The sequence below is a fragment of the Cavia porcellus genome, unplaced genomic scaffold (genome assembly GCF_034190915.1).
Source record: "Cavia porcellus strain 051 isolate PalLab524CR breed Dunkin Hartley unplaced genomic scaffold, mCavPor4.1 scaffold_32, whole genome shotgun sequence".
Classification (NCBI taxonomy): Eukaryota; Metazoa; Chordata; class Mammalia; order Rodentia; family Caviidae; genus Cavia; species Cavia porcellus.
In genome coordinates, this window is record NW_026947515.1 from 41,105,645 (window position 1) to 41,126,511 (window position 20,867).

At 36.8% G+C, this 20,867-nt stretch overlaps 1 protein-coding gene across 10 annotated transcripts in view; it reads left to right on the top strand.

Annotated features, from left to right (window-relative positions):
* Map2k4 (mitogen-activated protein kinase kinase 4) overlaps positions 1-20,867 on the top strand; it is a 118,361-nt gene that overhangs the window by 17,684 nt on the left and 79,810 nt on the right. For 8 of the 10 annotated variants that reach the window (XM_063242129.1, XM_063242130.1, XM_063242131.1 and 5 more), the window contains one exon: positions 15,188-15,290. The exons of the other annotated variants lie outside the window; for them this stretch is intronic. In XM_063242129.1, coding sequence (XP_063098199.1) covers positions 15,188-15,290 — 103 coding nt within the window. The remainder of the gene's footprint in view (positions 1-15,187; positions 15,291-20,867) is intronic. 10 annotated transcript variants of the gene reach the window in all.

Genomic DNA, 20,867 nt, shown 5'->3' on the forward strand with positions numbered 1-20,867 from the left:
CATTTATTGTAGGAAAGGACACAACAATTTTATCATTTTTGAAATTATTACACTTAAACTGAATTCTTCAGCAATCTTGAGAAGCAAAGTGACTACATTTGCTATTATATTTTAGTGTAGTTTATTTAAATTTATAGATAAGACACAGTTTGTTGAAAAAAAAAAAAGGTTTTTTTGGTAATTGAATCTAAGCCAGGCCAACTGACATCCAGTGTATTAATCACTATTTGTGGAGACTGTGATAAACTGCCAGTGTAAAGTCTGTTTGCTTGGAAAACAGATTCTGTACTTCGTAAGCCCAAGTAATATAGTAATAGGATATAGGCAGAGTTAAGGGTCACTTGTTGCCTTTATTTCTGTACCGAAAGGAATGTTGTAGTTGTATTTTTTTCCCTTTATTTGGTGGCACTGAGCATTGAACCGAGACAGGGTCTTGCCAAATGGCCTCGAACTTGTGATCTTCCTGCCTCCTCAAGAGCTGAGCACACCCATAAAGGTGTGCTCCATCATGCCTGGTGCTTTTGGAGGTTGATTGGAACATGAATTTTTTTCTAAAAATGATTTTTGTTGCTAGCAGAAAGGTTTCTGGCAGCTTTTGTACCTTGAATATAATTTAGAAAAAAAATAGAATATAATTTAGAAAAAATTCTGTAATAGTCACTGTTGAAATTAAAATGTGATAGTTTTGAAGAAAGTAATGATTCTTCCACATTACAGAAATATCCAGTTGAACTTTATTACAAAGAGATATTGACAAAACTTCAGTGGTTGAATAGGTACAGAACAGGAATGGTTTGTTAAGTTTCCAGATGTTATTCTCAATGGATCTTCTGTTACAGTGGTTTTCAGTTTAGTTTATACATTTAGGATGGTGTTTTTCAAATCAGATATAATAAATACTTGAATTCTCACTGCATGGTTTTCTGAGTGTTTTCCAAAGCTAGGTAATACCCAGATAAGAAGGGAAGTGCACTCTAACCGGGTGTGGTGGTGTGTGTCTGTAATCCAGCACTGTGGGAGGCTCAGGCAGGAAGATCACAAGCTTAAACCCACCTTGGGCAGCTGTGTGAGGTAGTAAAGCCCTGTCTCAAAACAAAACAAAAATGCTGGGAACGTAGGTCAGTGTGAAGGTTCTGGGTTCAATCCTCGGTACCATCTTCAAAAAGAAAAGAAAAAAATTAGATATATATCTAATATATTGTTTATGTATTAGATATAAACAAACTTGTGATTCCTAATCTTAGTGTTCATCCTTTCATTAGGTAGAATTCCTAAGTGAACGTTAATTAGAAGAGAAGGTCAAGCATTTACATGTGCATTCGCGCCTCTTCAGTGTTCTTACAAGGGTGAATAAGCAGAGGCACAAATGTACCAGCAAATTTATGTCTGTTGTATATTTTATGTCTCTCTATATCTGTGTAAATACATAGGTGTCAGCAATACTGAGAAGCATGGGATCATTGAAGATAAATTGAAAGCGTACTTTGTATTAGCTTATGTTCTTTGAGACATTGGACAAGTACAGACAGGCTGTGTGGGAGAGATAATCATAGATAACTTATTGTGTGCCAAACCTGGTCTGAAGCTCTTTATATTAATTTCTTTAATTCCCATAGTAAGCTTATAAAGTGGGTGTAATAGTTATATATAAGGAGATTTAAAGTGCAGAGAAGCTGAGTAAAATTTCCAAAGTCATACCAGGTATTTAATAGCACAGCTGAATGGGAATGACCTTGGTTTGCTTTCAGGTTACATGTTGTAAACCAGTGTTTACTGACTCTCCAAAAAAAAAAAAAAAAAATCGGTGCTTATAGGACTGATTTTTTTTTTTTTTAAACCAAATGACTTTTGAGGGTCTTTACTTGATAATGGTTATGAGATCTGAACCTACCATTTATTTCATTTCTGATTTTCTGCCCTAGAGTATTCCGTGTTGGGTTACTTTGCTTCATTGCTGAGACAAAATACCCGACATCCAAAAGTAGTTAAGGAGGAAAGGTTTATTTAGCCTTTAGCTTGCAGAAGTTTCATTCCATAACCAGCTGGCTGCATGCCCGGGTGACTTTGCAGAGGGACATCACAGAGGACAAACAGTTCATGACCAAAAGAAGGTAGCAAAAACAACAAGGCACGACCACAGCTCTTTCTAGCCCTCATATCTTATCCAGGCTTCTTAGAACAGGTGGCACTCACACCCTTAACCCTAGTGCCCTTGGGCCTAGCATTGCACCTTGAATCAGTTCCAGCGTCATACACTGTGGATCCAGCCAGTTCGGAAGAAGACCCATCTGTGACTGCATGAGGCTTTGGGGGCACATCTAGACACAAGCCATTAACACATGCTATCTAGTAAGCCTTATTAAATATTAAAACAGAGAACTTCTTCTTGTGGCTCTGAAACGAGGGAGGTTAAGGATCTACCCTAGAGAAACTGTTAGAAAACTCTCTGGCCTAGGCAGATATGCACTGGGATCCCATGTGGCTTAGGTTAGGAGAAGGAAGCCGGGTGGGCATGGTGGTGTGGCTGTAAGCTGAGTAGGACAGACTATTTGCACACTGTCTTGGGGACAAATTGATGTTTTCAGCAAACAATTTATATTCTCCATGCACAGTTCCTTTTTGTCATGGTGGAAAAATTAAATTTTAAGACCTTTTAATGGTAGAGTTTTTCAGACATATCCAAAAAGATAATTAATTTTCAGTGTGCCATTTAATCATCATTAACAGTTATCCACATGTGGCCAGTGTGGTTTTGTTTCACCTATTTTTCTCCCCTCAGCCAGTCCGTACTGAAATACTATATGATTTAATTAATCTGTTAAGGTTTTGGGTGCTAAGGGCTGAACTAGAACCTGGCATTGTCAAGCACATGCTCTTCCATTGCACTGCTGCACCCTCGAGACTGCTGAAATATTTGAAGTAAGTTTTGGTTATCATTATTTCATCCACATAAATGTCAGTTAAGTGTCTCCTGAATGTAAGGGTCCTCAAATACTTAATCGTCAAGCCAGCGGTGGTGGGGCATATCTGTAGTCTAAGCACTTGGGAGGCTGAGGTGAGGGAACTGCTGGGAGTTAGTTCAAGGCCAGTCGGGCTGTACGGTGAGACCCTGTCTCAGAAGGCACAAACTAAGAAACAAAAAGTATGTACCTTTCTATACTGTTATCCTGCTGTTAAATAAGAATGTTATCAGTACTACTCATGTTTTTATTTTCCCAAAAGCTTTATAAACATCTGTTTATGGTTAATTTGTTCAAGTGGAGAGCTCACCATGTGCACATGGAGAGTCCATGTACACATTTTGTTTGGTTAATTGGTGTCTTAAATTTCTTTAAATGATAGCTGTTCTCTCTCTTTTTTTTTCAGTCATTTATGTGTTGAAAAAGTCAGTTACCATAGCATTTCATACAGTTTGAATTTTGCTTATTATATCCTTTCAGTGAATTTTTAAAAATTTGTTTCTTGTTTTGAGGCAAGGTATCACTAATGCAGCCTGGCCTTGAACTCACTGTGTAGACCAGACTGGCTTCAAATTTGTGTGATCCTCATGCCTCAGCCTCCCGAGGGCTAAGATTCCAAGCATGTGTCACTGTGACCAGCCTTCTTTTTTAATTTTTATTTTTAAACATGTTTTTCCTTGTTCTGTATTTTCCATTAATTGGTAGTTAGGCATAGATACATGGTTGGATGGAAATTGAAATTGTAGGCAAGAGCGCTTCTTAAGTGATGCTGTGTGCTTCTTACTGTGTTACATTAGAAGATGTGTAATAGCTCTTGTTCAGATCAGTTAGTGGGCTAAAGTGCCACCAGTGTGACCCATGGAAGATAAAGTGCCCTATCAGCCATCTTACCTGATGGCGCTGGCCAGTTAATTTAATTATTTCATTAGGGTTAGGTTAAGTCTTATTTTCAACTGTGTATGGGTTCTGTAATAGTCACTGTTGACTAGCCAAAACTCAAAATTCATGTTTAGGGTATAACACTGAAAGCAAATTGTAGAGTTAAACATTGATCAATTCTTTTTTACTTTATTTTTTATTTTATGAAAAAATGAAACAAAATATAACAGTAATTAAATGGTTAACAGATTATGTATTATTATTTTCAAAGTAGTTATTCAGAGTACAAGACAGACACAAAAGATTCTCTTACAAAGAAACAGATAATATGGTAACACAAATCTTTCTTTTCAGTGAACTGAGAAAAAAGTAGAATATCAGTGAATTGAGAGAAACTAGTACCATAGTATAAATGAGACAAATTAGCATATATAGATATATTTTTCAAAGAATGGAATATGTAATTTGAAAAATATGTTGAACTTCATCTTACTTATCTTGTTATGCTCTGTATTCGTATATGTATTTTAAGTGAAATAACCACGCTCAAAAGATTAAATATTGCCTTGATCATTCCTGACATAAATGTGTCAGTGCTGAATGTTTTGAAAGTATTTGTGTGCACATACATCACACACATACATCTGTTGGTACTTTGATAGTACGTCCCTAATTTAAAAAGATCTCTTAACCTCTGAGGCTAATCAAAGCCACAGCAGTGGTCTCTGTTGAAGAACAGTAGATATGTAAGACTAGTTCTTCCACATTAAGAATCTATAGTTTTTTAAACTAGAGTCAATCCCAAACAGAATCTAGCTTTTTAGATTTAAATTTAGTGCTTAGGTCCTTCAAGTATATTCTCAGTATACGGCAAGCAGAATCAGAAGACAGTATGGAGCCAGGTGTGGTGGTGGCGGTACATGGCTGCAATCTCAGCTCTCCAGAGGCTGAGACAGGAGTTCCGGGCCAGCCTGGCTCCATAGTGAGTTCAGAGGCAGCTTGAACTGCACAGCAAGACCAAACCCAAACCAAAACAAACCAAGACGCCATATTAAAAAAGAATAAAAATTTAAAAGAGATTGGTGAGGATAGAATTGAGTTATATCTAGGATATAATGAAAAGCAAACAAAAATAAAATGAAACAAGAACTGAAGAATTTCTTGTGTTCCAGTTAGCAATGCCTTTTTAAAAAATCTTTCGGTTCTTTTGAGGCAAGGTCTTGCTATTTAGTTCAAGCTGGCCTTGAACTCACTTTGTAGCCCAGGTTGATCTTGAACTCGCAGTGATCCTCCTTGCCTCAGCCTCCCGAGTGCTGACATTACTGGCGTGCGCCACCGTGCCAGGCAGCAGTTATTATTTTAGTGCCCAGCAATTTTGCCAATAGGTACCACTCAGCCTTCAGCAGTAATAATTTCTTAATTAGCCTTTTTCACCATTCCTGTGCAGTTATGCAGTTAAGTCTTTATTTCACGATGTTCTAAAATAGATTTGATTTTTTTTTCTTGGATCATGAAAATGTGGAATTTGTAAGTGGCTTAAACATTTTAGTCAGGATATAGCATATACTATATACACATGAAGTACTGTAGGTAATTTGTTTTATATCCTCTTTGAATGTTTTTCAGTCTTGATTATTCTTTTTTGTTAATCGGTACCAGGGATCGAACTCACGGCCACACACTTGCAAGGCAGGCACTTATGCCGCTGAGCTAAATCCCCAGCCCCAGTCTTGATTATTCTTAACCTAGTCTAATCTCTTTTAAAAAACATTCTCAATTTATAGACTACATTAGTAGACCAAAGTAGTTCTTAGTTGTGTTCATAATAAAAGGAAGTCTTACTCACATCTTAAATACCCTGGAAATTGGGAAGTATTTAGTGAGGATCAAAGGAAGCTGTTGAGATGGGGAGAAAGGTAGAACAGTGCTGTAGTCACTGTGTACCAGTATATAATACTAGCTTAGACGATGCCTAGTTTTCACCTCTTGTTTGCCTTGGTAATAACACAGTTGGATTTTAATTTAGATTGTCCTTTGTTTCTTTAAGCAGTTAGATACTTTCACTATGAACTTACTTACATCTAGTAGGTTTCTTTATCTTGTTTTTTTTTTTTTTCCCTTGGTACTGGGCATTGAATTCATAACCTTACGCTCAGGCAAGCGCTTATGCCACTGAGCTAAATCCTCAGCCGGTTTCTTTATCTTATTCTGTTTGTTAATGAAGTTTTTATGGAATTAAAATCTGGAAGAATTACTTACGACTGGTGGGAATATTTATTGGTGTTTGGGCATATCAGTAGAGAATGGATCAAATTTGCCTTTGATAAAATTCGACTGTCTTGTATAGTTAATAATAATGTTCTAAGTACTTTCCAAGGAGAAGTTAGAGCTGGTTGTTTAGGTAGCTTCTCAATTTGTTGCAACTGTGAACGTAATTCTGTCTGCTGAATTACAGCTCTCCTTAGACTTACACTTTGGACCACTAATTGGAGCCCAGGTCAGTCTGCTTTGGCCAAGAACATCATTGTTTTTACTTTACTCTGTTGAACAAATACTTTCATCACATTGTGGTACTAATGAAAAGGTTTGGCAGTATTGAAAAAAATATTGATGACATTGTCAGAAAGTATGGTTAAGGTGTTCCTTTCACTTGTGGGCAGTGGGAAGCTACAGCAGTAGTGATAGGAATTAGGGGTTTACTGAACAGTAAAATTAAATGTGTCCTGTGACCTGCACATTGGTTGTTTGCTAGAGCACAAGCACACCGTAGCTCTGAGATGTTAGTCTTCTGGCTGTACAGCCAGGGGAGGTCAGAAGCTACCCGATGGATCCCAAGATGATGATAGAAATCAGAATAAGCCTTAGGACTTCTGTTGACATAGCTTTAATAAGTGTTTTTCTTTTCTTTTGTGGTGCTGGTGATTGAAGCAAAGCCTCATGTATGCTAAAGTACTTGACCACTGAGTACATCCACAGCCTATTGTTTCTTACTCCACTAAGGGTGGCTATCAAAAAATAAGTGAAATGGTTGGTTTTCCAGAATCCGACATCTTGCTGTGGATGTATAGTGAAATAGTAGTAACTTAAAACTTTGGGGTAGTCGTGAGGAGCCTAAATAGAGTGCTGAAGAGTCATTTTTAGGAGATACAGGTCAACATAATGGCTGGTGCATCACAGAGAAAGATACTACTGTTGACTGTTTTATGTAGGAAAGTTTTGGGGGCGGATCAATGTAAGATTTGTGCCTCACTGTACTCTATAAGGCTCCTTTGGTTATGTTCACAAATTTGAGTTTTTGAATCTTAATGCCCTATGGATTTGGTAGGGTTTGGCGGTACCTGGATTTAATGTGGTCTGAGCACCTCGATACAGGACTGAGGGCCAATATCAACAGTTGACTGAGCTGTGAACATTCTTTCTTCCTGGCTAAAATTCTGGAAGCCACATAGACCAATAGTGCTTCTGTGTGGGTGAAGATTGTGCAGGTGTGTAGTAGGTTAGGTCTTTGTTTCTGTGAGTTATAAAAAGTGAAGGCAAAGACACTTTAAATGAGCAGGAGCTAAATTAAGGAATCAGAATAAAACATTCTTTTTCTTCTGTAAACTTGGGGTGGAGATACACGTTCACAGCACTACTGTCACCATTAAGGTATCTGGAATCTTCTAGGTTGATTGTATAATTGAAGACTTCCATTATACAATTCTTAGATTCCCATAGAGTCTACTTGCAAAATTATTTGAGTCCAAAATTGAGAGTTGGGAATTATGTTGGTTAGGCTGTTCCGATTTTATTAAGGATTGCAATATTAAATTAAAATGATATGTTAAACCTCAAAAATCTCATCTGTGAAATAGTAAAAGATGTTAGGAATATGGTAATATCCAAGTTGTTTTAGCAGGTATGTGGAGGTGTCTGTATTTATATCATGGCCATTTTTCTCAGTACAAATGAATCTATCTGTCTGTTTGTGTCTACCTACTTTTTGAGACTTTGGTGTCACTTTGCAGTTTAGATTGGCTTTGAATTCACTAGGTAGCCCAGGCTGGCCTGGAACTTGTAGTGATCCTTTTGTCTCAGCTCCTTGAGTGCTGGATTTATAGACTTCTGTCAGTGCCTGGTAAAATTAGATTTAAAGACCAAAGTATTCCTTTCTAGAAAGTCCTGAAATAAGTGTGGTGGTAAACACCTGTATTCCCAGCACTTGAGAGGCTGAGGAGGCTCACAGGTTCAGTTGTCACACTTTACATTACTCACAAGTGACACTTTCTAGAGTGATACACAGAAATGTGGACAAATTCTCAGGTGTGGATATATGTTCCTAAAATGATAATTTATTATTCTTGTTATTTACTGCCTGGTTTTTAAACAAGTTACTGATATGGACTAATGTTTTCTGGTGCTAGTAATTTTTTCTTGGTGAGTAATGAATGGATCCAGTTATGGATGTAACATGAATATTATTGCTTTGAATAAGTTTCTGTATAGTTGCTGTTTTTTTTTTTTTTTTTTTTTTTTTTTTTTTTTTTTAATTTGAGACAAGTCTTCCTGTGTAGTCCAGGCTGGATTTAAACTCACTGCATCGCCCAGGCTGGCCTTGAACTCACGGTGCTCCTCCTACCTCAGCCTCCTACTCAGTCTCCTGAGGACTGGGATCAAATACGTGACACCAGGCCTGGTTTGCATAATTTTATCTGGAATGAATTCTTAGGAATGTAGTTATTGGTTACTCATGAGGATATTTTGAGATGTGTGACAGATACTGTTTCTTAAAAAGTAGAACACTTTACATTCACACTAGTAATTTGTTCTTTCATCTCTGTTTACTTGTTTATTGAACAAATGTTAAAGGCATGTACAACTACCTGGCGTAGTTGTAGGCAGTGAGGCATGTAAGAAAAAAAATAGAATTTTTGTCCTTCTGGCAGATAGCAAGAGGATGTCAGGGAAGGTAGGTATTAATCAAATAACCACAAATGTAAAAATATAGCTATGATAATTTCTGAAGAGGCTACCTGCTTTTTCATTACTTTTGTTGTCACTCATATTCTTCGCATTTATGTATTGGAATAAAAGCAGCCATTGTATTTTAGTTTTTTACATAACTAAAAAATTTGACTTCATGTTAATGGTTTATTTATATTTTTGTTAATTTTTCATATTTTGTTTATAAGTAAGGTCCTGTGTAACCACCATGCTACTTCAGTTTTGACTGTAGGGTTAATACAGAAATACATCCTGTTTTATTTAATGGAAAAATAAAATTTCATAACAAAAGAATACCAGTAGTTAATATTTTGTGTATTATTGTCTTCAGGGTGGTTATAAGACAGACAAAACAGATTCTCCTTTACAGAAAAGAAACAGATACAGCACAAAATTTTCTTTACAAAGAACTGAAAAAACTGGTAGTATAAATGAAATATATGAGAACAAAAATTATCATTTCAGAAACACTATATACACACACATACACATATACAAAGAGCAATGAAGACGATAGATAAATAGGAAAAAGGGAAAGGTTGAGCTGATTCCCCGAGTAATCTATTCTGTTGTTTGAAGAGTACATCCTTTTTGTCGCTTACTGCATCTGGAACGCTCACAGAATAGGATTGTAGAGACCCACAGATGAGTACTGCTAAGCAGAGTTTGTTTGGGCAGTTACACGAGCGGCGTGGGTTAGCGTCTTCAGCACTTGACACTTGTGCTACTTGATTACCATGGTAGGGCTTACATTACTGGATGCTTTGGTTATTTTTGAAGGGATTGGACGGTTTAGGTCTTGGCCAGAGGGATTTCTAGTACAGTTTGAGGAATTATATACTTACTTGTTGGTATATAAAAGAAATAATTCAGAGTCCTGTCAGAGTTGTTACTGGTTCCAGTTCATCACTCTAAGCTGTGACTACCTTTAGAATGCCACTGTGAGGATATTATGTGTGATTTAGGTAACCTTACACCTGACCAGAGAGGGGCTAATAAAATCATCACGGTTGATAATTCACTGAGTCAGACAATAAAGAATGAGTTTCTGTTAATAATTGGAAGAGTTTTAAGGAGTATTGGGAACTTCATTCCATGAAACTTGATAAATTCCTTACTTATTGTAGCTTAGCTGAGCTTTCTTTCTTTTTCCTTGTTAAATGCAACAGTCACTTTCCAGCTGTTGGGACAAAATATTTGACACTCGCAGTTTAAAGGGCAGGTTTATTTTGATTCGTAGTTTAAGATAATTTAGTTCATGGCCTACAGAAACATCGTGGTGCAGGAAAACCGTTCACCTCCTCGGAGCCAGGAAACAGAAGGAAGAACCGAGGGGTGGGCAGAAATACACCCTTTCAGATCCTGCCTGCGGTGAGCCACCCCGCCTGTCAAGTCCCAGCTCCCAATAGCACATACAGTCACAAACACAACAGTGAATTAATTGGTCCCTTACTGAGTGTAGTGCCCCTATGGCCTGCTTAACTTTTAAAAGTCCCACTTCTGGACACGTGAGACTTTGAGAGGCCATTCAGCATCTAAACCATAACATTGTGCCCCTGCCCCCAAAAGACGCCTCCCTGTCTCATTATGTAAAATATATTTGGTCCATCTCTTAGAGTAGGCAGTTTTCACAGTTCCAGCAGTGCTGAAAAATCGAAGTCCAAAGTCTGTCTGAGACACAGGCAAACTCTTAGCTCTGCAACCAAAAAGAAAGTTAAATACTTCAACATACATTGGGACAGGGTAAACATTGTGATTCCGGAACGGAAGGACAGGGAAATAGAAAAGAATTGGACCAAAGTAAGACCAAAACTCACAGAGTAACACATTAAATCTTGTAGTTTGTGTCCAGCCCCTGGGCCAGTTGTAGTAGATGTGAATTCCAAAGGGCTTGGGCACGTGGCTCCTATGACATTGCTAGGTGCAGCCCCGCGCTCTCTAGGGCTGGCTCTGTTCACTGTCTGTGGCTTTCCTCAGCAGACCACTTGTGTTTTGGGTGTCTCCACCTTCCTGGGGTTTCCATTACATTTTTGGCTTTACACTTAGTTTCTAGCCTTGCCTTCTCAGGGGTATAGTGCTTGGCCTCCCTACCGTCCTCTGAAATCTGGGTGAAAACATTTGTGACCCCTAACTCTTACATTCTGCATGCCTAGAAAACCAGCACGATGGTTGGTGCCAAGGTCTGTTACCAGCATAAGCAGCAGCCTGGTCTCCTTGAATCTCAGCAGTAGGCACCTCTGAGTGCCGGGATGAATAAACTTAGTGTTTAAGTCTACTTTTTTATCTTAACTGTCACTGCAGATCTGGCTGAAAAGTAACCAGCACTACCATTCCATAGCATGAATGTTTTGCTATCTTGAAATTTTCTCCTCCAGCCACCTTTAAATTCAGCTCATATAAAGTCTTAGGACACAGATAAAACATAGACAAATTCTATGTCATAATTAAATGTACATGACCTTTTCCAGCATAATTCTCATTGCCATCTGAAACCTCAGAAGCCTGGCCTTTATTATCTGCATTTCTGTCAGCATTCTGGTCTTCTGAGTACCAATCAGAATTAACTTTTAAGTAGAGGTTTTTCAGATTTTTTTCCAAACTTCCTTCTTTAAATTGGTTATGAGACTTCTAAACCAGTAGTGAGGTGCAGTCATAGCAACCACCCTGTGCTCAGTACCAAAACCTGTGTTAGTGTTCTCTAAAGGAACAGAGTCAGTAAAAGATACATGGGTAGTAATGTAAGGGGATCTATCAGTTAGGCTTACAGGATCGGAGGCAGCAGAGTCGACAGTGGCCATTTGTAGGATCAGAGGTGGCAGCGTCTACGATGGTTGTTTGCACTAGAGAGTGGAAGATCCAGTAGATGCTCACTCAGCCCAAGAAGATGGGGACTGCAGAACAAAAGGGTCAAGAATGCAGCGCCCGGCCGCAGTCAGAGGCCTGGAAGTTCACTGGACCGTGCTGGGATAAGTGTATTGGAAGAAACTGACGATTCCTGTGCACAGGGTCAGGGTTAGTGTGGTCAGTGTATTTCGTGGTTTTAAAAGCTATCAGACAGACTTTGTTTCCACTTTTCAGAAGAATTCAATAATTATTTTTCAGTTATGCTTTAATAAAACTAACGCATAGTAGTTACCACTTTTTTGTACCTACTGTTTGTCAGCCATTGCGTAAAGTAGATTTTTACCACAACATTGCTGGCTAGTAAAGAACCATTTTAAACATAATTTAATGCATGTGTCAATCACTAGACTATAGAAATAAGTTTTTATTGGCAGTCATTTAGTATCTAGCAGAAGTATTTTTCCCTATTGCTATTCTTTAGCCTCCTACTCTCACATATCTTTTTAGTATGGGCAGGTTGCCAAACAAAACATACTAGATGGATCAGATACCTTATTTGTCTTTCTGTCTTCACTGCCTGTTTGTAATTGTGGTACTGCTGTACCAGTGTCTAGGTAGAGTATTAATTGGGCTTCCCCACAAGTTCTTTTTGTATGTAAAAGTGTTAAAATATTCCTGTTGCTTTCTAGATAAACTTAGAAAAATGCAGTGGCCAAAATGTTTAGGTGCATGGTTGAAAGACACTGCCTTATTGAATTCAAAGTTCTGAGTTAAGAGTTGATGAATTTTCTGCTAACTTTTCACTCTCATATGTACCCATATGAAAGATTGGGGAAGGGAGTGGTGCAATAAAATACTAGCCAGTACTGATTTACTTATAATTCATGTCTAGGACAGAATTGACAGAGTTGCCCATCTCTCATAATTCTAAGTCTATTATCTTTTACTTGCTTGATAACTCTTTAAATTTTTATTTATGTATTTTTTGCTGCTCCTTGGGTTGAACCTAACACACTGGACTGCATTCCCAGCCCAATTTTAAGTTTTTAAATTTTGAGACAGTGCCTTGGTAAGTCTAAATTTTGTGGGCTTGGTTTGGATTGGAATTCTCTTGCCCTCAGCCTCAGTGTTGGGATTACAGGTGTGTGCCGTCACCTGTGGCTTTCTCTTTTCTTTTGAGCTTACAAAATTAGATAGGTTCCTCATCCCGGTAGTAGTTCAGGGAGAAAAAAATATGAAAGTAAATTCTTTCTGTCATTTATTTTCTCATTTTTGAAATTGAACATAAAGTTGCATGATTGAAATTGTGTGCTACTCATGTGGTAACTAGCAATTAAAGGTGATTTAAAAGGTTTGTGTAGTGTTTGTGTTTTAAAAGTGGTATCTTCATTTTTGTCTTATTTGTGAGTCTGAGTTGCTCAGAATTAGAGCAAAGGATATTTCTGTGCCTCAGTGACTATGGATCTGTTTGGCCCAATCCCCCATCTTCAGAATCATGGATCTTAAATATTCTTGAGGATCTCATATTTGACGTGCTTTTCTTCATGAAAACTTTGGGGAGGACCTTTTTTGCAGATGATGAGAAAAGCTTGTTTGAATACTTTTGGTATTCTCCAAAGGCAGAGGTTGGAGAAGTTGCTCTCAGCCCTTGAAGTGGCTGGGTGGGTGGGGCCTAGAGTTGCTGAATTCTGATTTTTCCAAGGAATTGAAATTTTTTTTTTTTGTTTTGTTACTGAAGCCCATGACTAGAAAAAAGCTAAGCAGTAATGTCTTAGAGGGTAGAGCAGTGGTTGGGAAGTGTGATGAGGATAATTTCTTTATTATCAAATTCTGGGTTGCAAACAACAGAAACATTATAAAGTTAATTTGTATTACCTGTTATTTAACCAGCTAGAGTTGAGTTGTGTGGTGTTTCGTATATCAAATTTATTCCCAGATCAATAAACACTTGAATGTTTTCTGTAGCAGGCAATGATCTTAGGTTTTAGACTACAAAGAATCTCCTCCCAGGACACTTGTTTTATGTAAATAATTTAAGATGTTTGACCATACCTGGTTGTATGTCAGAGGAGGCTCTGTTTATTTCTGCTGATTGGTTATTGATTACATGAAAGTTCCTCTGATGGAATAAATATGATCACAAATTTTATAATCTTTTTTTGATCAGTAATTTAAAATTCTGCCCTACAAATACTGTAATCTCTGTTATCTAAAAATCTTCACAGGTTATTTGTGGTACCATTTTGTTATCTCCCAGTGAAAGCTGAGGTGGGAAAAGGATTGTAAAATCGTTTTTTTTTTGTTTTTGTTTTTTTTTTTTTTTTTTTTTTAAAGTAGGCTGGTATACATATAATAAACTGTGAAGTGAGTGTACATAAAAGTATTAGTACTGTGATAACAAAGCCAAGATTTGCTGCAAATCCTTACAGCTCAAGTTCTGTTGCAGAGTATCTATATAAATTCTAAAAAGAAAGATTCTGTAAGATGCATTGATAAAGAAATATGGCTGGAGAATAAAAGGTGCTGTTGTCAGGTGTGGTGGTGTAATCCCTGTAATCCCAGCACTGGGGAGGCCAGGGTGGGAGGATTGTCAATCTGAGGCCACCCTGGACCTCATATGTGGTGGGTTCAAGGCCAGCTGAGCTACATAGCAAACCTGGTCTCAAAAACCAGCCAAACTACCAGACAGTCAGTCTTAAAGCAAACAAACAACTGAACCAAAAAAGAAAAGAAGAAGCATTGTCACGGTCTATTTAAATTACAGAGGAAATGCACATGTGTATGTGTATGTAGAAAAAAACTAGTAAAATGTAAACAGTGATTATTTGGGGGTAATTGGATTAATAAGTATATAATATTTTAGAAAATGCTATGTATTATATAGATGTGTATCTATAAAACATATATGTTAATCTCTTAATTTTTTGGCTTTTCTATATTTTATATGTTTTACTTTTGTAATGAATAAACATTACTACCTCCCCATTCATACCCCAAAGAAACTGCTTCAAGAATGTAATTATTTGGAATACTTGTGTTATGAATTTGAAGTTGACTGTACCATAATGCATTTAGTCCTTTATGGTTGCAGAATGTTTCAGTTCCTGAAATGAATGTTCAACTTGAGGCAAAATAGTTTTTTATTAAAGATGTTAAATTATAACATTGTAGATGCAACGTTTTACAGTTTTTTGGTAGATTTGGTGAAACAAATGATTCTTATAGTGACTGCAATTTTCCTTTGCAAAAATGTGTTAATACCTTTGAAAAATGTAAGCTTGAAGCACTGAGCACTATTATTTGATAGATTGTAGTGTAGTGATTTGTGATTTAGGTGATTTAGGTGATTTAGGTAGTTTTCATAATTTTAAGAAATTCATTATTGTCTTTCAAAATACTGTCCTAAACTATTTGTTTATAAGCAAAATTTTCCGTCTTTTTAATATGAATTTCTTATGCTATCAGAAGAGTACTTGTTCTGTAGTACTTGAAACTTTTACTTCTTATTTGTTATTTCTCAGGTAAACGCAAAGCACTGAAGTTGAATTTTGCAAACCCACCTGTCAAATCTACAGCAAGGTTTACTCTGAATCCCAATACTACAGGAGTCCAAAACCCACACATGTGAGTATTCTTCTTAATCAAGTAAAAGGCTCGACTCAGGCAAAGGATTTTCCAAGCAGAGAGATTGGTACTTTCATTATCTTATGAACTTAAACAGGAAGTTACTGATTCTGTAGCCCTCAGTTGGTGAATGCAGTTCGCTCTTTCAAAAATTGGGGAAAAAAGAACAAAAGATCTAAGTACATGTATATATTTTATTTTTGATACCTCTTACTAAACTCTGAGATTATTGTTTATACTTTTTCTTATGGCTTTTCAGTTCAATTGCAAGTTAAGCGTCCACTGCCTGTGTAAATCCTCCCATTGCTGATCAACACAGTAGATTTCCTTTTAACCGTACTCATTTCTTCCATTCAGAGTTCTCTTTGATGACATCCTTAGCCTGGCACTTTTTGCCATAGTCCTTAATCACTGCACATTGGCAACCAACACCTTTATGGGGTTTTCCCTTGTACAGAGGTCCTTCCATTTTCCCAATTTCTTATCGCCATCAACCTTAATTAGGTCTTGGTGCTTAGCACAAAGGGCCCTCACTAATTTGATACACGTACATAGGCTTATTACAGTTGGATGTAGGCACACAAAGTTGGGCTTGGTATAAAAATTCATCTCGAAATCCCAGATGCTCCTGCAACAGATACCAGCTTAATGTTCTGTTAGTTTATTGCAATGCTCAATTTGCTAACTGCTAAATGAAATGAAGCTGTCCGTCCACTCTGCTGTTGGTGTGAAGCTGACTGGCTGCCTGATTCACAGGTTTGTCAGACTGTTATATTTCACCTATTAGAGGGGTATCCAGCAAGTTAAGTCATCAGTCTCTTTCTTCAGTGAGCTAAATTCCTGTAAGATTTCCATGTCCTAGTAAGTTGAAAGAATTGTGTATATGTTAGTATATAGATGTCAGTGATTATTTTTGATTTATTAATTGAATATTTTAAATTAAAAATAGATATTGTAGTATCTCACTGGAAATGTTAGAAATAAGTTAATTTAAAATAATCTAATCAGAAAAATATTTTATGTAGTTTCACTGAATCTAAGTGGTCCAATGAAATAATAATTCTGTATAGCAGTATTTTATAATAATACTAATAATTTACAGGTAGTCCTGGCATAAAGACCTATAAAGCAAGTGGTAGGATGTGTGATTAAAACGCTGGTGCAACCAGGGTTATAGCTTAGCGGCAAAGCGCCTGTCTGCCAAGTGCAAGGTCATGAGTTCAATCCCTGGCACCAATAAATAAATAAATAAATAAGCTGGTGCAAAATGCATTGTTTTATATTTTAAAATAATTTTCTAACAGTTTGGGTTCAAACTTCATCAGATATCAGTGTATTTAATCTTCCTAGAAAGGCATGCATTATATTTGCCAACAGGCAGGTTGTTAGAAGGTATGACGTCTTTTGACAGAGATGCTTTAAACTTGTTTTTTAAGATACCTACCTCTGCAAAGGAGGGGTGTGTATATATACCTGCAACCTTAGAGAGAGTGAAAGACATAGTATATGAAAACTTCAGTAATAATTTATTTGACTAGGATTGCCATCAATTTTATTAGACTGATAATTCATAAATAGATTTATCAGAGCTCAAATGAGTCCCAACCTTTTTAGCTTCTTTGAATAATACGTGGGGAGCTACATTGAGCAACAAAACCTAGTGCTTCTTAATTAATCATAGCTCTAATGGCAAGGAATGTTTTTTTTGGACAGATCTCACTATGCAGTGCAGGCTAGCCTTGACCTCATTTTGTAGCCCAGGCTGGTCTCTGAGGTGATAATGATTCTCCTGCCTCAGCCTCCTGAGTGCTAGGAATACAGGCATTTGCCACCATACCCAGCTAGCAAGGAAGTATTCTTAAAGAAACCTTCCTATTCATTTTCTAGAATTTCTAGTAAAAGCTAGTATAAAAGTAATTCTTGAGGCCGGAGGTTTAGCTCAGTGACACAAGCACCTGTCTGGCAAGTGTGAGGTCATGAGTTCGATCCCTGGTACCAAAAAAAAAAAAAACCCAAAAAACAAAAAACCAACAACAAAAACCAAGTAATTCTTAAACATAGTCCATTGTATTGCCTTGGCTACTAGCTGAACCACAAACTTAAGAAAGAAGAGATTTAAGTAGTAATTATGACACTTAACAGATCTCTCTACTTTTAAACCTCTTTGAACAGGAGACTTAATTTTAGAACTGGAAAGACATTTACATATTTGTATTCTTTCTTTTCGTTTGTAGTTTCATCACTTACGAGGAATTAGTGCACAAAAATCTCTTTTTCTTTTAACAAGTAGACACAGAATTAAAATTTTTTTTCTAAAAGTTGAATTGGATGAGTATTTTGTTTTTTAACTAGTGCTTTATAATAATCATGATGAGCTATGGTTTTTACTCTGTCTTCTCAGCAATTACTAAAAGTTTGGGAGGACAGAATAGGAGGGATCTTGGTCTTACAGCACACTCTTTAGAACTTCGTTGTGGCATATAAAAATGTTAGACCCACACCTTGTTGGAGTTTTAGTATTACACAGTGCTATACATCTGGATAAAGACTAGGAAAATTACTGGTTCTGATACTAGTTAGTAATAAATGTTTTATATGACAGAGAGGGTGTATCCCTGCTTCCCCATGCCCGTCTATAGGGTAGTTCTTTGTTCTCTTTCTCTGAGCTGTTTACCATCAGACAGTAAAAAGCATTGCTGGTCACCGTTTAGGATAAGTACTTTGTTTTTTTTTTTTTTTTTTTTTTTTTTTGGTCTTTTTCCTTTTTATCGATACTGGGGATCGAACTCATGACTGCCTGCTTGCAAGGCAGGCGCTTATGCCGCTGAGCTAAATCCCCAGCCCCAGGATAAGTACTTTGAACTTATAATTTATAATGCAGTAGGTGGGAACTTTAAAGTAACATTACATGACATATCTCTTGTTGTTTGTGTTTTTTCTCCTAAAATCCAGGAACTTTAGTTATGACTATCAGTATAAAACTTGTTCATGAATTTAGAAAAGAAAGAATAAAATTATGTTCAGGAACTAGTTTTAAATCTACCTGGTGTTTTGATTTCTTCTGAATGTGGCGGTCTTTGGAGGATTTAAAGAAACAGTGCAGGACAGCATTTTTAATTTGTGAAAGCCAACAGTTATAAAGAAATTCCAAGAAATGACATTGATGTTCAAGAACTAAGTCTTGACTGGGTGTGGTGGCACTTGCTTGTCATCCCAGCATGCTGAGGTTGAGGAAGGAGGATCACTGCCCACTGGGGTTAGCCTGTGCCACGTGGTGAATTCAAAGCCAGCCTGGACTGATAGTGAGACCCTGTCTCAAACCACACACACACGAAATAAGGCAAAAGGTAATTAGATTGATTATCAGATGACAGTTGCAGGGAGCGTGTATCAGTTTTGAAGAAACATTTGGCAAGAAGTTTCACAGAGGATGAAGAATTGAGTTGGATTTTGAGTGATAGGGAAGGACAGGCTGAGGGAAGGGACAATGCCATTCTGGTGAGTTTTGGGAACCTCTGTAGATCTTAATTGTACCAGAGATGTTACTTCCAGATGACTTACTTTTCTCTTTCAAATTTTTAGCATTGTTTCTTTCTGATTGACGTAGAATTATGTGAAGATCTGACAAGGTATAGGGTATCTTTCTTTCGCCAACCTCTTTTAGTTTGAAAATTTATGTATCTATCTCAAAGAAAATTTCTGCAGCTTTCTTGCTTTACTTTTGATGTATTCCTTCATGTTTTTCCTATTTAGTTATTTGATTGAGGGGTTATCTGAATTCCCGGTTTTTGCTTCTTGTTTGTTTTTGTTTCTGACTTTTCAAAGATTTTCCTACTTTTTAAATTTTCTCTGTCAATCTGTCTATCTGTCTATCTATCTATCTATCTATTCCCCGCCTTTTTGAGACAGTATGTATTCACTATGTATTTCATTCACTTACTTTGTAGTCCAGGCTGACCTTGAACTCATAGTGATCCTCCTGTCTCAGCCTCCTGAGTGCTGGGGTTATAGGCATGTGCTGCCATGCTCAGCAAGTCTTTTATATATTGATCCCTTGATGGATTATTCTATTCTGGCAATCTATTTTATTTTTTGTTTGTTTCCTTAAAAGTGATTCCATCATGTTGATTTATTATAAATTTATTTCCACAATAAATTAGGGTATTCAAAAACCTTTTTAAAGAAAATGTTATTAGTATGTATTTGGAGTACTTAATGATCACATTCATTATGGAAAATTGGTACATGTATGGAACACATCACAATTCTTTTTTTCCCTTTCTCTACCCCCCATTTAAAATTTAATTTCTTTTGCCAGCATCAGATTTACTTATTTTATAAGTCTTTATCAGGTTAACTGTAAGCAGAGACTAATAGCTAACCAGCCAAAAATATGTAAAAACACATAAAGCAGTTGTACTAAATTAAGTTAAACTTTAGGTGCATTGGCCATGCTGTATTACAGTAACTTTTTCCTGCTTTTTTTCCCTATTATCTCTTTTATTTGCACTTTATATATTTATTTGCTTTCTCATGTGAGAAGAGAAGCCATTTTATATTTAAGCTTGTGTCTGATTTGTTCCACTTAACATGATGGTCTCAGTACACCCATTTTCCCGTGACGCACGTGTATGTTTCCCCATGGCAAAGTAGTACTCCCATTTTGTGTGACTATCACATATTCTTTATCCATTCACCTGCTGATAGGCTGCTTCCAAGATTTAGTTATTATAAATTGTGCTGCTGTAAACATGGATATGTATGCATTATGGAGATACAGTATCTTTAACTTTTTTGGGAAGATAGCTAGAAGGACAACAGCTAGGTCAAGTGGAACCTCTAGTTCTGTTTTGTTTGTTTGTTTAGGAATCCCTATATTGGTCTCCCAGGGGGTGAACCAGTTTACATTCCCATCAGCAATGATGAAAGGTCCCCTTTGCCCCACAGCCTCGCCAGTATTTGTTACAGTTGATTTTGATTTTGACTTGTTAGGGTTGATTTTGATGTCTAATCTTTCTGAAGTAAAATAGAATCTCAGTTTTGCTTTAATTTGCATTTTTTGAGTGACCAATGGTTTTTTCATATATTAGCCATTTGTACTTCAGTGGAGAAGCATCTCTTCATTTTAGATGTCTATTTTTTGTTGGGTTTTTAAATCTGGGTGGTCTGATTTTTTGACTGCTTTGTTATATTCTAGATATTTGTCCTTTGACGAATAGCTGGCAAAAATATTTTACCCTCTTATAGTTTGTCTCTTCATTCTGTTTGTTTCTTTTGTTGTACTTCTGCTTTATTTTGACAGGATCTTGGTATTATTTCTTGTGCCATTCAAGTTCTGTTCAAAAAGTTCTTGTCTACAGCTATGTCTTCAAGAGTTGTACCTATTTTATCTAGCAGCAGATTGTGTTCTAGCATTTAGATCGTTGATCTATTTTGGTTTTAGTTTAATACATGGTTAGGTGTATGGTGCTACTCTCTATCTTCTGCATGTGGCTATCTAGTTTATCCAGTATTATCTTTTAGAATTTGAAAGATTTTGCTCCAGGAGCTCTTGGCTTTAAGATTTGTGTTGACAAG